Here is a 12,136-nt window from a genome sequence, read left to right as displayed (position 1 = left end):
TTTAGGTTTTGTTTTTCCTTATAAGTTAACTTATAAGTTCATTGAAGGCAGAAATTGAGTCATATTAATGTGTGTGTATTCCTACTGATACTGGGCCATGGTCACATCTGACTTTTTTTTGCATTTGCAGTTTACTTCAACTTCAGTGGAAGCAAGATCTGGATAGAGGTTTGGAACTTATCAGCAAGGCTATTGAAATTGACAATAAATGTGATTTTGCCTATGAAACCATGGGAACTATTGAAGTACAAAGGTAACTTCTGGAGTCTGTTAGGAAATGTATGGTAGCTCCATAGATATTTAGCTTTTTGTTCTTATTACGTACATGTTAAAGTCTGTTATGTTCTTTCCTCTTTTCACCTGTATTATTCACGTTGGAAAAAAAAATGTGCTAAGGCAGTGACATAAGGATTGGTAGCCAAGTTGCCAGAAAATCTGGACCCACCTCCAAAGAAGCATCCAGCCAAATGACTGGGCAAGTTGCAACATCAACTCAGAGTCCCTGAATTTTCTTTAAAATCAGAGTTGGATAAGAACATTTTTTGCAGCTCTGTCCTTAACCTCTTATTTTGTGTAAGTGTTTATCCAGAGTTGCTCTTAAGATCCACCATTAAAAGGTGACAGCTGTTTTATATATGGGATTTATTGTATACCATCTTAATATTGGTATTGCCATTCATTTGAGTTTCCTACTTTAGGCCAAGTACTAAACTTTAGATGTTTCCTAAGTACTATTTCAATTAATCTTCATCCCCATCTTTATAAAGGTGGAGATTATATGATCCCTAATTTAACTGATGCCCAGAGGGCTTAGGTTTACAAGGTTGCACAGTAAGCCAATAGAGAAGACAGGGTTTGAGCTCATATATCACTGATACCACAGTCACTGATCTTGGCATTATCATTTGTCAGGAAGCAGCATGAGTTTTCTTAATTCCCTATCATCCAGCCCCTCCTGTAGTCCTCTCCCTGCTCTACAGTAGGCAGAATATATATAGGCTGGTAAAAAAAAAAAAATTGTGTTTCTTTTAACCATTCTGTACCCACAGTGGCATGTAAATATTAAGTTTTTTTTTCTTCTTTTTATGAGACAGAGTCTCCAGCCCAGGCTGGAGTACAGTGGCACAATCTTGACTCTGCAACCTCTGCCTCCCAGGTTCAAGCGATTCTTGTACCTCAGCCACCCAAGTAGCTGGGACTTACAGGCACGCACCACCATGCCCAGCTAACTTTTTGTATTTTTAGCAGAGATGGGCTTTTGCCATGTTGGCCAGGATGGTCTCAAACTCTTGGCCATCTCAGCCTCCTGAAGTGCTGGGATTACAGGTGTGAGCCACTGCACCCAGCCTAAATTATTTCTTAATTGCTAATTTGTTAAAGTGAATAAAATATTCTTGTACTAGAATAGGATAGGGTGGTAGTTCTTAATCTTTTTTGAGCGAAGCTGTGGATTCTTCTTAGAATAATGCACACAAAAACACTTTGCTTTTAATTTAAGGCTTTCATAGATCCTGGGTTAATTAAAGACCTCTGATAGGGTTTGATGGAATTTTGTTCACATGTTAATTGAACTTTTAAAAAATCCATTCTGAACCTTACAATTAAATAAGTGAATTTGAATAAATGAAATTGCAGATTATCCTAGGATTTTGCAGATCTGCTAGCTGTTGGCCTAATGCCAGAACATGAACTCTTGAAAAAAGTTTTTTTAAAAATAAGCCTATCACGTTGCCATATATTATAATAGGGGATTAAATATAGTCACCCTAGTGGTACCTCTTACTGGCATATAGTCTAACTGGCACATATGCCAATAAAATGTACCTTACTAACATGTATGCCAGTTAGACTCTGTATATACAGGTATATATATATAGTAGGGACTTAATATTCTTTGTAGGATTGCATATATATGTAGCTAATACTAGTTACTTAAAACAGTTGGTTCTTAGATAGCTGTGGATTTGACCAGAATCAGGCAGAGGCAATAAATCTGAGTATTTATTGAATAGGTGTGAGGAACTCACATAGACTGCCTGAAGAGTAGAGATGCATGGGGTTGGGGATGTGCTGGTAAGAGATGAAACAGAAAGAGGTGGGCCCACATCAGTCTGTGAAGGTAAGGCCCTTGCATGTCATTAGTGTCCTGATATTATGTCACTGCTTTCTAAAGGAGTCTCATGTTAACAGTAGAAACATGTAGAATTTAGGAACCAGACAGAATTGTGATTTTAAATAAGCCAATCAATTTCCCTAGTCTGACTGTTCTTATCAGTAAACACAGAATACAAGGGATATAATGTAAGCACATAGTATTTGTAATAGTAGTTGACATTCATTGAGTGCTTTCAATGTGGTAGGTACTCTTGTTTATTTTAAAAGAAGCGTTTTACTAGAATGATAGTAGAAACTTAGTGGTCAGACTTCATGTAGCATCACTTACAACCTTCATTGAATATTGTGAAGAAACTTAGTGGTCAGACTTCATGTACCATCACTTACAACCTTCATTGAATATTGTGAAGTGCTTGTTGAATCTGAGACTTAAAATTTTTGTTCTTTTAGAGGAAACATGGAGAAAGCCATTGACATGTTCAACAAAGCTATTAACCTGGCCAAATCGGAAATGGAGATGGCCCATCTGTATTCACTTTGCGATGCCGCCCATGCCCAGACAGAAGTTGCAAAGAAATACGGATTAAAACCACCAACATTATAAAACAGGGGGAAAGCAGACTGACCCTCTTTTTAAAAGTTTACCCCCTCTTCAACTGAACCCTAAAGACACTGTCATGAACTGTGTTGAATGGTGGAAATCAGTATTTCTGTTTGTGGTGTTGTTATTTGTTACATCTGTTTCATGTCTAGGTGTTGTGGGTGTGGCTGTTGAAGGAAGTTTGCAGTCTTGCAGCTTTTATTCCCTGTGCAACAAAAGATTAGAACATGTTAAAGGGATTTTTAAATAAAGTTGCAAAGAGTACAAATGATAATTGGCCATGCAAATAAAAACTGATTTGTTGATTTTTTTTTTAATGGGGGTTGGCAGTTGATTATGTTCTGGATGATTCCGTCTTTATATATATGTGTGAATAATGTAAGTATTTTACAGCATGTTGATTTTTAAATTAACGTAGTAAATGCTGTAAAATAGATTTATATTCAGTTAACCGCTTTCAGTTGATTTTTTGAAAGAAACAAAGGTTAAATGGGGGATTAAAGTAAAATTGAGAGACCCTTTAAACCATTGTCAGCATGCACAATGCCTCTGATTCTGCAGTTTTAGAAACTTGGTGGCACTTATTAATCCTCTTGGCCCCTTTCCACTCTAATGGATAGTGTACATTCTTCTTAAAGTCCACAACAGCAGATTTTCTTGCAGTAAATTATGCAGATGCAAAATATTCTAATTGATATATGTGTTGGAAGACTGAGTATTGATGGGGGAGTGGACCAGACAAAGAGGTAAGATGAAACAGTAGTGTGTTTATAATTGTCTGTGACTATTTTCTATAATAATTAGTACTATTTAATGGTGAGCTTTTAAAAATGTAGGATAGAGGGTACAGTGGCACTGTATATACTATTTATAGTCTCAGCTACTAGGGAGGCTGAGGCAAGAGGCTTGAGACCAGGAGCTCGAGGCTGTAATGTGCCATGATGATTGCACCTGCGAATAGCCACTGCACTCCAGCCTGGGCAATATAGCAAGACTCCATCCTTTAAAAAATTTTAGAACTTTTTTAAAATCAAAGTGCAGATTGCTTGTATGTAAAACCCAAATAAAGGTAGAGTAAGTGTGATACATGGGAGTATTAAAATAGCTTAAAATTTCTAGTGAAGGACATGTGGCTAAAGGGTCAAAAAGGATGTAAGACTTGGAGCCAGAGCATAGTATTTCCTGAAATAACAAGTTTAGTGCTTTAACTATGGCTACATGTGCTTAAGGAATTTTGAGCCACTTATTTTTGAAGATGCTGAGGACATGTAGAGTGCTTTTTGTAGTGAGCTAACCTTGATCTCTAAGGACTAACTACCCAGGTCCAGGTCTTCACTAGGGATACTGACAGTGTTTAAGCTTTACTCCACCTCCTTACTTAGAAATCACTTTACGATTTATTTCCATTTTCCACTTTTAAAGACCATCCTTTTGCTTATATGCTAGATTTTTCTGGTGAGGGAAGGGTTGTGTTCTTCAGGGGTCTTTTGTTTTGAAATACTCAGGATGGGGAGGGGTTTATTTAAGAACGAATTATAATTATGGTTTACACTGTTGGGAGTAAAGGAGCATTTTTACACCCCTTAAGGGTGCTTAATTCTGTTGAAACCAAAAAGATTTGTCTACAAATGCTATCTTTTTTAGAAACTATTAGAAATGACTCCCTTTCAAAGTCAATCTTTGGAAAATATTGAGGAGGTCACTAATTAGTTGGTGCAGTTAATATAATTCAAGATGATTTGGATGATGGGAAGTTTGAAACCGCTGCATTTTGTTTTTAAATTATGCACCTTCTGATAACCCCCAAATACAGAAATGTTCTACATCTCTGAATGACCTCTGACTTTAAAAAAGTTTTTATTTGCATGGCTGTATTTACATTAACACTGACATTTTCTTCTACTCTTCTCCCTTCTTTCATCTTGGGGCTGGGTAGAGAAACACAAAGGAAACTGAAGCATGTGCCATTCTATACTGTCATTCCAAATTCTCATGGACTATTGCCTGTTGTGAAAATGTTTGAAACTGCACTGAAAGCTGCATCTGTCTGTATCTTTCTTTTGTAAATGACCTCACATGTAAATTCACCAAATAAATATTACATTCAAGCTTTTCTATCTATTCTTTAAATAGAAAGATAGGTAGTTTAGGCTGGGCATGGTGGCTCACACCTGTAATCCCAGCACTTTAGCAGGCCGAGGCGGGCGGATCACGAGGTCAGGAGATCGAGACCATCCTGGCTAACACGGTGAAATCCGTCTGTACTAAAAATACAAAAAATTAGCCGGGTGTGGTGGTGGGCGCCTGTGGTCCCAGCTACTTGGGAGGCTGAGGCAGAAGAATCATTTGAACCCGGGAGGCGGAGGTTGCAGTGAACCTGCTGAGATCACGCCACTGCACTCCAGCCTGGGCAACAGAGCAAGACTCCGTCTCAAAAAAAAAAAAAAGGTAGTTTATTTATTTATTATGCTATTGCGTAAATTCACAGTGAATCTCTTGTGAACTCAAAATAACTTTGAAAATAGGAACATACAGGAAATGTTAGCATATGAAGCAAAATAAGTTTGTTGGTATGAATGGTGGAGTTTCTTGAGAGCATCCACCCCTCCTACTGTGAAACAAGGCTCCACAGAGAGCTGGTAGAGCCAACTTATTTCATTCTTTGCCTCTACCTTATCCATACATGCACAGCAGCCTGGAAGCTTGCCAATCAGACATGGACCCTGTGGATAAGTAAGTTTATTTTGAATCTGGTTTCACCAGTGAGATTGATCATAGTTCTCAACCACATGGAGTCTCTCAGAAAGCATACCTGAAATAATTATCCTTGAAAATTGTGGTATAATTAGAGAATACATCCCAAAACAATAAAAAGCAACTTTGGCTGTAAAACAGTTCAGACAGAACTTTCTGCCCTCTGGGAACTCAAATTGTAGTTTAAATAGTAGTTTGTACCTGTAGAAGTCAACTAATTGTTATCATAAGACTATAACAGGAGGACAATATAGCCAAACCAGGAAACTTAGGAGTATAGAATAACAATTACCCAAGACTGTCCTGTATGGAATTTGTATTTATAAGGAAATAACTTAGGAGTTGTGGGGATACGGGTTATAATTAGTCCTATTCCCATCCTCTGCTAAATTGATTTGTGAACAAAGTGACAAAATTTTAATTTACTTGCAAGCTTTACCACACTGATGAGTAATGATTCCCCAAAAGACAGCCACATCCTTATCCCTGCAACCTGTGAATGTTACTTTAGTTGGCAAAAAATGGGCTTTGCAGATGTAGTGAAGGGTCTTGAGAAGGGGAGATTATCCTAGATGATCTGGTGACCTTAAAATGCAGTCACAAATGTCTATGTAAGAGGAAGGTTTTAGACAGAAGAGGAGATGGCAGTGTTGCCACAGAGGCAGAGACTGGAGGTGATGTGGCCACAAGCCAAAGAATGTTGGCAACTACCAGAAACTGGAAAAGGCAAGAAACGGATCCTGCCCTAGAGCAGAGTGCCAACACCTTCATTTTGGCCCCATGAATTTGGACTCCAGAAGTAAAAGAGAATAACTTTGTTTTTTTCAGCCACTAAATTTGTGATGATAGTTTATTACATCAGCCATAGTAACAAATATTCCTTTGGCTATTGTGTACAAGCAGATAAATGGTTTAAAGGAATGCCTTTGAGTATGCTAAAGTAGAATGACTTCATATACACGCAAATTTTGGCCAAAGATGGTTTAGGCAGTGAATGTACACCCATGCCACAGACTGGAGTTTTCATCAACAGGTGGGGGTATTTGTGATTTAAAATATGAATGATTGCACTACAACTATCAGACCAAAAAGCTGCCCTTCAGGTATAAAGTAAAAATTGAGATCCCGCTGCCAATATTCTACAAGAGACATCAGAAAGAAGGCACTGTTTTCAAACTCTTAGCATGAAAATAACTAGTCTGGTTTACTTCAAGGTGATAGTGCACAAATCATATTAGGAGTTGACAGCTATAGATCCTTCTCAAAGGTCTTCATGCTGGAGGGCCTGCTGATCACTGGGATAGAAGTAGCTGTGGTACCTGGCCAAGGGGAGGAAGCTGAACATGGTGTATGCTTGGGGTCAAGATGATTGCTGCCTTTCAGAGCTCAGGATACATGGCTCAAATTTCTCCATTTCTTTTGTTGGTGCTTAAAGATAACCTGTGCAAGTGTTGTCCTGGAAGGCTATGAAACAGCTTACCTAGAGCAAATACAGAAAGACCATGACTAACATTGGCTCTTGGGCATCGTTTTAGAGGGTGAAAGGTTTAAAGCAAGAATGCAGCATGGTAGGATTCTCTGCAGAGATGATCCATGGCCTAAATTATTGAACTGCTATATTAAATAACTTTTACCTGATTTTATTTCTCAATATTGCTCTGTGTCAAGAGCTGTAAAAGGTCTAAGATGTTACCCTTCTTGAAAACTAGTTTTCTGAACGCTGGCAGAAGACATGAGACTCCTGGGTCAGACAACAGACTTAATTATTTAGAACACAGCAAGCGACATGAGTTTGAGCCACAGATCCCATGGGAGTGACACAAGGCAAGCTAGGTGGATACTGCACATGCAGTGGGTTTGCGTCACAGCCCAAATCTAATGAGGTCACAAGCAAACTGGCCTGACTTTCGCATTAGAGGGAAACACTATTTTGACTGTATCAGATAGTAAACAAACCTGTCCTATGATCCAGAGGAAGATAGTCTCTATCTTCCAAAGCTGTCATTATATGAACATTCTCGATTGGATAGTTTGGAACAAAACACCAATGCCTCTACTCACAAAATGTATGGAGAACTGACTCCCCATCTCTATGTGTTCTTTTATGCATCTCAAGCTTAGTTTTTCAGCAGTGTAGAGCTTTACAGTGTCTGCCTTAGACAACAGCATGATGCTGGGAGAAATTACTGGCCTGAGCATCAGGTGACCTTAGCTCTAAATCAATACTGCATTTTTTTTTTTTTGATACAGTTTAACTCTGTTGCCCAGGAGTACAGTGGTGTGATCTTGGCTCACTGTAACCTCCTCCTGCCTTACCCTCCCAAGTAGCTGGGATCACAGGCATGTGCCACCACACCTGGCTAATTTTTGTATTTTTAGTAGAGATGGGGTTTTGCCATGTTGGCCAGGCTGGTCTTGAACTCCTGACCTTAAGTGATCTGCCCATCTTGGCCTCCCAAAGTGCTGGGATTACAGGCGTGAGCCACCATACCCGGCCTCTGAATCAACACTGCTTTCTGATGGAGCTAAGATCTTAAGTAAATGAATATTCAGCTCTACAGCATATGAAGTTACATCACGTCCCAGGCTCTTCCCAGATCAGACTCCCTTAAGGTAAGGAAATCATTCCAGAATTATTTGGCCAGAACACTTGGCGAGAGAACAAGTGCAACCTGTAGGAATAAATTCATTCCAACTCAACATTTACTAAGCACTCATGATGGTGAGGGTTAGCCATAAAAAGATGAACATAGAGGAGCTCAAAAACTGAGTTTTGGTGGGCTGGATAGTAAATGAACCTGTCATATGCTTCAGAGGAAGGTAGTCTCTAAAACAGAAGTACAATGTAGTGCCATGGAAACAAGAGTAATAAATTGTGCTAAGCATTAAGGAATAAACAGGATTTAGGTAAGGAGCTTCCAGAATGTGGGGAAACAACCACAACAAATCTAAATAAAGGCACAGCATGAGTGTGAGCTGAAAATGAGGCATTCAAGGTAGAGTCCAGCAAAGTGAAGTGGTTGTTTTTAAACGAGTGGGAAAAAGCCAACAGGAGAGCTATGTGAATGAGAATTATCGGCATATATTGAAGACCATGCATGTAGCTGAGATTCCTCAGGACAAAATAAAATGTAAAGGAGCTAAAATAAAACTATTAATATAAGGACCTTTAACATCTAAGGGACAATGTTAAGTGGTGAGAGAGGCAGTATGAGCAAGGTCACACCAATGGTGTTGAGAGAGGCCACATGGACAGGTCTACAAATCGGTCTTTAGTAATCTGCCAGAAGAGTGTCACTGGACAGATGAGGGCAGAATCTGCCTGCCGGGGTCTGAAAAGCAATTGAAAGAAACTAAGAAATTGGGTGAAAAAAAATCAGGAAGAGTACTTTACAGGATGGCATGCTCTTTGTTCTGAGGGAGAAACTTTGAGAATGAATCTACAGACAAAAGACTTAAAGCCTAGTTAGCACAACGGGATATACTTGGAGGATTCAATATGCTTCAGGAAGAGCTAGGATGACAACATTTGGAATTACTGGACCCTGCCCACCATGTTCTGTTCTTGCAGATTCTTGTTCATTTGATTATGAATCAGCTGTGAAGTAAATCATTGAACAAGAAGCACTGTCTTTGTATGTATGTGTTTTAGTTATTTGTATATCAGGGGCTTGACTTTTTAATTGGTGATTTTAACAAGACCATTTTATCCTAAAGTGCTTTCTATTCCAACAGCTGGCTTTTTCTTAGTCTCCGAACTTCATTCGCAAGTAGAAATGAATGAAGATAATAATTTGATAGGAAATGTGAAACTGTCACACACAGGTGGTTATGAGGCATAAGGAAGAGCCCCGGTTTAGCCTGCAGCACACACATCATTTCCCTTTCTTTCCCTGCTGGCTTCATTGTACCCACACACCACCAAAACTTACACAGCAATGCCTAAAAAGTAGCACAAAAGACTTAAAACCAGTGCCAATAGAGCAGAATATTTATCTTGAAACCTAAACTCTTGTCTAAACTTTTTTCCACTTGGTGTACTTTGCACAGACCTAACTTTTGGTATCAGGAAGGAGTCCTTCCCTAAATACCCAGTCGATGTCACAATCTACTCCTTGGTCATTTAAAACCCCATAATGTTACTTATTTATTCATTTGCAACCAGTGCAACACTTATTATCTGTTAGCTCTCAGCTTCAAACAGCTAGGTCAAAGTCAAGTAGAACTTTCACCACAAACTGCACATCCTGACCTATTTCAACAGAGGTCGTCATCCCTGTGAGGAATTCACTTAAATGTGAATTCATTAAATGTGTTGCCTTACCTAAACTGCAAGAGATAGAGGTTCACAACTTGTGATAGCAGACTTCAACGTATTATGCAAAAACAAAAAACAAAAATAAAACATCATTGTCTAATTCATTAGAAAGTCGGGGAGTACAGGGGTATGGCAGTTAAAACTTACCCAAGGCCTCAACTGCAATGTTCTTCCACTCCAAGTGGGAATCTAGTGTTCATTTTATTCGGATATCACTTTGCAAAAAGGTAAAATCCAGGGCCAGGTTACCACACATTTTCTAAGAATAAAATGCTACATACTAATTATAGGAGATGCCTACTTCAGTTGTTTCTTTTCATATTTTTCAAGAGTACCAGAAGGCAAGATCTCCTGATATACCACTAAAAGGACAATTCATTTAATGAAATACATAAAAACAAAAACAAACAAAAGGCTGGGTGCCGTGGCTCACGTCTGTAATCCCAACACTTTGGGAGGCCAAGGCTGGTGGATCACTTGAGGCCAGGAGTTCGAGATCAGACTGGCCAACATGGTGAAACCCCATTTCTACTAAAAATACGAAAATTAGGCCGGGCGCGGTGGCTCACGCCTCTGATCCTAGCATTTTGGGAAGCTAAGGCAGGTGGATCACTTGAGGTCAGGAGTTCAAGACCAGCCTGGCCAACATGGTGAAACCCCGTCTCTACTAAAAACACAAAAATTAGCCAGGCATGGTGGCACGTGCCTGTAGTCTCAGCTACTTTTAGGAGGCTGAGGCCTGAGAATTGCTTCAACCAAGGAGGTAGAGGATGCAGTGAACCAAGATCATGCCACTGCACTCCAGCTTGGGCGACAGCGTGACTCTGTCTCAAAAAAAAAAAAAAAAAAAAAAGAAATGTAAAAAGTTTTAGCATCCACCTGCCTTACCTGTTACAGGAATGCTACATCTCTGTAAAGCGTCTTTGCTTCTCTAGCATCAAGACAGCTAGGATGGCTTGTCCACTGGTTTTCAAACTTCTGAGCAGCTCTTTAGAGGAAATGAAGTTTTTTGGGGAATAAGAGAAAATCCAAGAGAAGGTTCCTAGGTTCCACACATCCACATCAACCAGATCATTCTTTCATTTTTTTATACAGATGTGGGCTTTACAGTAAGACTTTCTATTTAAAAAAGAAAATGTAATCTGTCATGAGACTGAGTAAAATATATAAAAGTAAGAAAATACATTTTTAAAAAAGAAAATGATTTCGCACTATTACAAGGTTTAACTTTCAGTGTGCCTGCTAGGATAGAGAGCAGTGGTACTGTAGTCTAGGGTTACCTGAAAGCACCTGACATCCTTTAAAAGGATCTGTGAGGTTGCTTTTTTGCAACAGCCAAAATCTGGAAATAGCCCAAATCTCCAACAGCAGATAAATGGATAAACAAATTGTATACTACTCAGCAATAAAAAAGGAATGAATTATGAATTATTAATGCACATACCAGATGAATCTCCAAGTAATTTTGAGGTCTAAATGCTTCTGTCTAAAAATGAAAGAAGTAATTTTGAGTGAAAGAAGACATACAGAGTATGTAATTTTGAGTGATTTTGAGTGATAGAAGTAATTTTGAGTTCCAAGTGATTTTGAGTGAAAGAAGACATACAGAAAAAGCACTAATGGCATGATTTCATTTTTATATAATTTTAGAAAATGCAAGCTAATCTATAGTAATAAAATTTATCAGTGACTGACAAAGGACTAGCCAGAGGGATTATAATACAGCACATGGAAACTTTTGGGGGTGGTAAATATGTTATCTTGATTGCAGTGGTTTATAGCTGTATATGTCAAAGTTTACCAAATTGCACACTTATTTTTTTAAAGTAAAATTATGCATCAATTATAAATTAAAAACTTAATTTAAAAAAGTCATTTGTCTTTCTCTTGTTCTCAGTACACAGTGTTGTTTTCCAGAAGTTAAATGACACCGTGTCATTTGGACACCGTGTCCACCACCTTAATAGCTAATGGAATGTGTGCTCATGTATCTTGTGTTTTAAATTTTTCTCCATTTTACTTTCCAATATGGTAAATGGTAAATATCTATATGATATATCTATCTTAAACCAGCGGTGTGCTAGGGCAGGATTGCACCAGCTCCCCAGAGCTGATTGTGCACATCTATTCCCAACTCTGTGTTTAGAGGTGTCATGCAGATAGCTCAAACTCAGCCATGGTTAAGTATTTACACCATGAAAAGCAGCAAAATCAGGGCTTTTTCTCAAATAGCTGGTTGTTCAACAATTACTGGCCCATGTAAGCAAAAACCCATTGAAGTCTTTGAGATACATATATATAGTGAGATAGGGTCTCTGGCTGAACTCAAACTTGTGGACTCAAGGGGT

The 12,136-nt window shown here is 38.7% G+C and overlaps 1 protein-coding gene and 1 long non-coding RNA gene across 2 annotated transcripts in view; one reads left to right on the top strand and one right to left on the bottom strand.

The window, feature by feature from the left end:
- Positions 1 to 4,824, top strand: part of TOMM70 (translocase of outer mitochondrial membrane 70) — a 37,614-nt gene extending 32,790 nt beyond the window's left edge. Inside the window, exons 11-12 of the mRNA XM_526255.8 lie at positions 131 to 253; positions 2,566 to 4,824. Of these exons, the coding sequence (XP_526255.2) occupies positions 131 to 253; positions 2,566 to 2,719 (277 nt within the window). The 3' untranslated portion in view covers positions 2,720 to 4,824. The remainder of the gene's footprint in view (positions 1 to 130; positions 254 to 2,565) is intronic.
- A 1,480-nt stretch (positions 4,825 to 6,304) lies between these two features.
- Positions 6,305 to 11,317, bottom strand: LOC107970705 (uncharacterized). Its single transcript, XR_001713482.4, has 4 exons — positions 11,233 to 11,317; positions 10,677 to 10,907; positions 9,936 to 10,003; positions 6,305 to 6,950 (listed from the first exon to the last, which is right to left on the bottom strand). It is a non-coding gene; the product is annotated as an uncharacterized LOC107970705 (long non-coding RNA).
- Between the last annotated feature and the right edge of the window lie 819 nt (positions 11,318 to 12,136).

The sequence above is a fragment of the Pan troglodytes genome, chromosome 2 (genome assembly GCF_028858775.2).
Source record: "Pan troglodytes isolate AG18354 chromosome 2, NHGRI_mPanTro3-v2.0_pri, whole genome shotgun sequence".
NCBI classification, from domain to species: domain Eukaryota; kingdom Metazoa; phylum Chordata; class Mammalia; order Primates; family Hominidae; genus Pan; species Pan troglodytes.
Note: the sequence above shows the minus strand (reverse complement) of the source record. Positions and strands in the feature narration are given on the sequence as shown.